The 1749-nt window shown below is 34.1% G+C and overlaps 1 protein-coding gene across 3 annotated transcripts in view; it reads left to right on the plus strand.

Moving 5' to 3' along the window:
- The first annotated feature begins 16 nt into the window (after window positions 1-16).
- LOC111376664 overlaps window positions 17-1749 on the plus strand; it is a 2632-nt gene continuing 899 nt past the window's right edge. The window contains exons 1-3 of one of the 3 annotated variants that reach the window (XM_022999634.1): window positions 17-345; window positions 1272-1424; window positions 1591-1732. In XM_022999634.1, coding sequence (XP_022855402.1) covers window positions 240-345; window positions 1272-1414 — 249 coding nt within the window. In that variant the 5' untranslated portion in view covers window positions 17-239 and the 3' untranslated portion in view covers window positions 1415-1424; window positions 1591-1732. The other 2 variants (XM_022999633.1, XM_022999632.1) reach the window with 2 other exon arrangements.

The raw sequence follows: 1749 nt of genomic DNA on the forward strand, positions 1-1749 counted from the left end.
GAGATAAGGTTCCTGTACTGAATCATAGTATTTTTTAGTCTTGATAGATGATTGAATACAATTCTCTGTTTAGAATTATGCGACCACTTTCGCTGGGTTAATCCCATTTCAAAACAGTTTGCTTTTAAAAAATTGTTTTATTTTCTTTATTCCGTGAACTCTTTATCTCTAAAGTGTTAATCTTTGTAGTTAAAATTCATTCTGACCTGTTAATGTGTTATTGTTGAAGGAAAACGGCGATGGTTCTCACCTTAGATTTGCAAGATTTCCTTCTTCGGGGTCGGGTGTTGAAGCTGTACAGACAAGCTCTCAGGATTGCGAGGAGAGCTCCAGATGGTTCTAGCGGTGAGGCATCAATCCAATCAATATAGTCATATTGCTACTTATTTTTAGCTGTAAAAAAAAATTTATTTCAAAACTTGCTTATTTACGAAATTTTAAATTTTTCAACATTAGTCAAACGTGCATTTTGAATGGATGCCATATTTTCCTTTACAAATTAGTTATTCTATTGGTTCCTTCTGGGAATTTTGAGCTCATTTATATAATATCTGCAAAAAATTATCTTCTGATACTGATATATTCTCCTGGTTACTACTCTGAGCACGCCATTGTGTTTTCAAGCTAAATTCATCTCGTCTATTATTATTTTTCCCTCCCTGTCTTCAGACATTAATATCTTTAAGTATCAATCAGAGATCCCAGATTGCTCTTGAGGCATTAGAGTTTAGTCAAACTATCGTTTCTTGCTGAACGAAAATATTATAACTAGTCTCCTATAGCATTTTGTTTTTAGCTGACAAATTTATAATGGGAAGCTCGGGTATAATCCTGCCTTCATAGAGATTTATTCTTAATGAGAATTTGTTGAGATAATATATTTTGTACCAATCCATTAGATATTAGTGGTTTCATAAATGCGTGAATGTGGCACATCGATCGCGATCATTGACGAGAATTCCTGCTTCTATTAGGAATTAAAGTTATGGTCGTGCTGCTTTATTCCTTTTAAAAATTTTGGTTCTTGGTTGATTCTTTATGCTTCTTGTTAATTTTGCCGGCTCCTTATAATTGAATTTGTACTTCCTCTTCTCATCCTCTTTTTCATTCTCCTCTTCAAATGGAAGCCATGTGATAGCTCTATATGGTTGTTTTTTTTATTAATTTAAATATTTAGGCTGGTTATTTATGGTTTTAAAATAGTGTTAGCTCTTATTCTTTGGCTGTTCTTTGGATGTCTCACATCATTGCTCATGATGTTGTCGGCACAGATGAATTGAGACAGATAATTAGACAAGAGATTGAGAATAACAGGACTTGCAATGACAGGCAGAGGATTAGATTTTTGATCAGTGATGGCTTAGAGAGATTGAAACGTTTGGATGAGACACTTGATATGCAGGGTCATTCCTGATAAATATCAGGTACGCAACGATTTCGTCAAATTGCAATCATCTGTTTAACCGATATGTAAGATTTGTTATTGCTTACCTTGCAATTGAATATAACAAGAAGATTGAATCCATGTACTCCTTATTTTTTTATGACGAGATTATTTATTATTGGACATGTTTAATTCTCGTGGACAAGAATGAAACTATGCACTAGCTCTCCATGCTTCCTCTGTCCTGAAGAACTGAAGTCTTTTCTAGTCTGGCCTCCTCTTAATCTTCAGCGGGTCAGTAAAAAATATAGAAAATGCTGAAATTCACCTGCAGAAGGGCTGCAAAAAAGTTACTTTCTGCATAA

This window comes from Olea europaea, unplaced genomic scaffold (genome assembly GCF_002742605.1).
Source record: "Olea europaea var. sylvestris unplaced genomic scaffold, O_europaea_v1 scaffold1545, whole genome shotgun sequence".
Lineage (NCBI taxonomy): Eukaryota > Viridiplantae > Streptophyta > Magnoliopsida > Lamiales > Oleaceae > Olea > Olea europaea.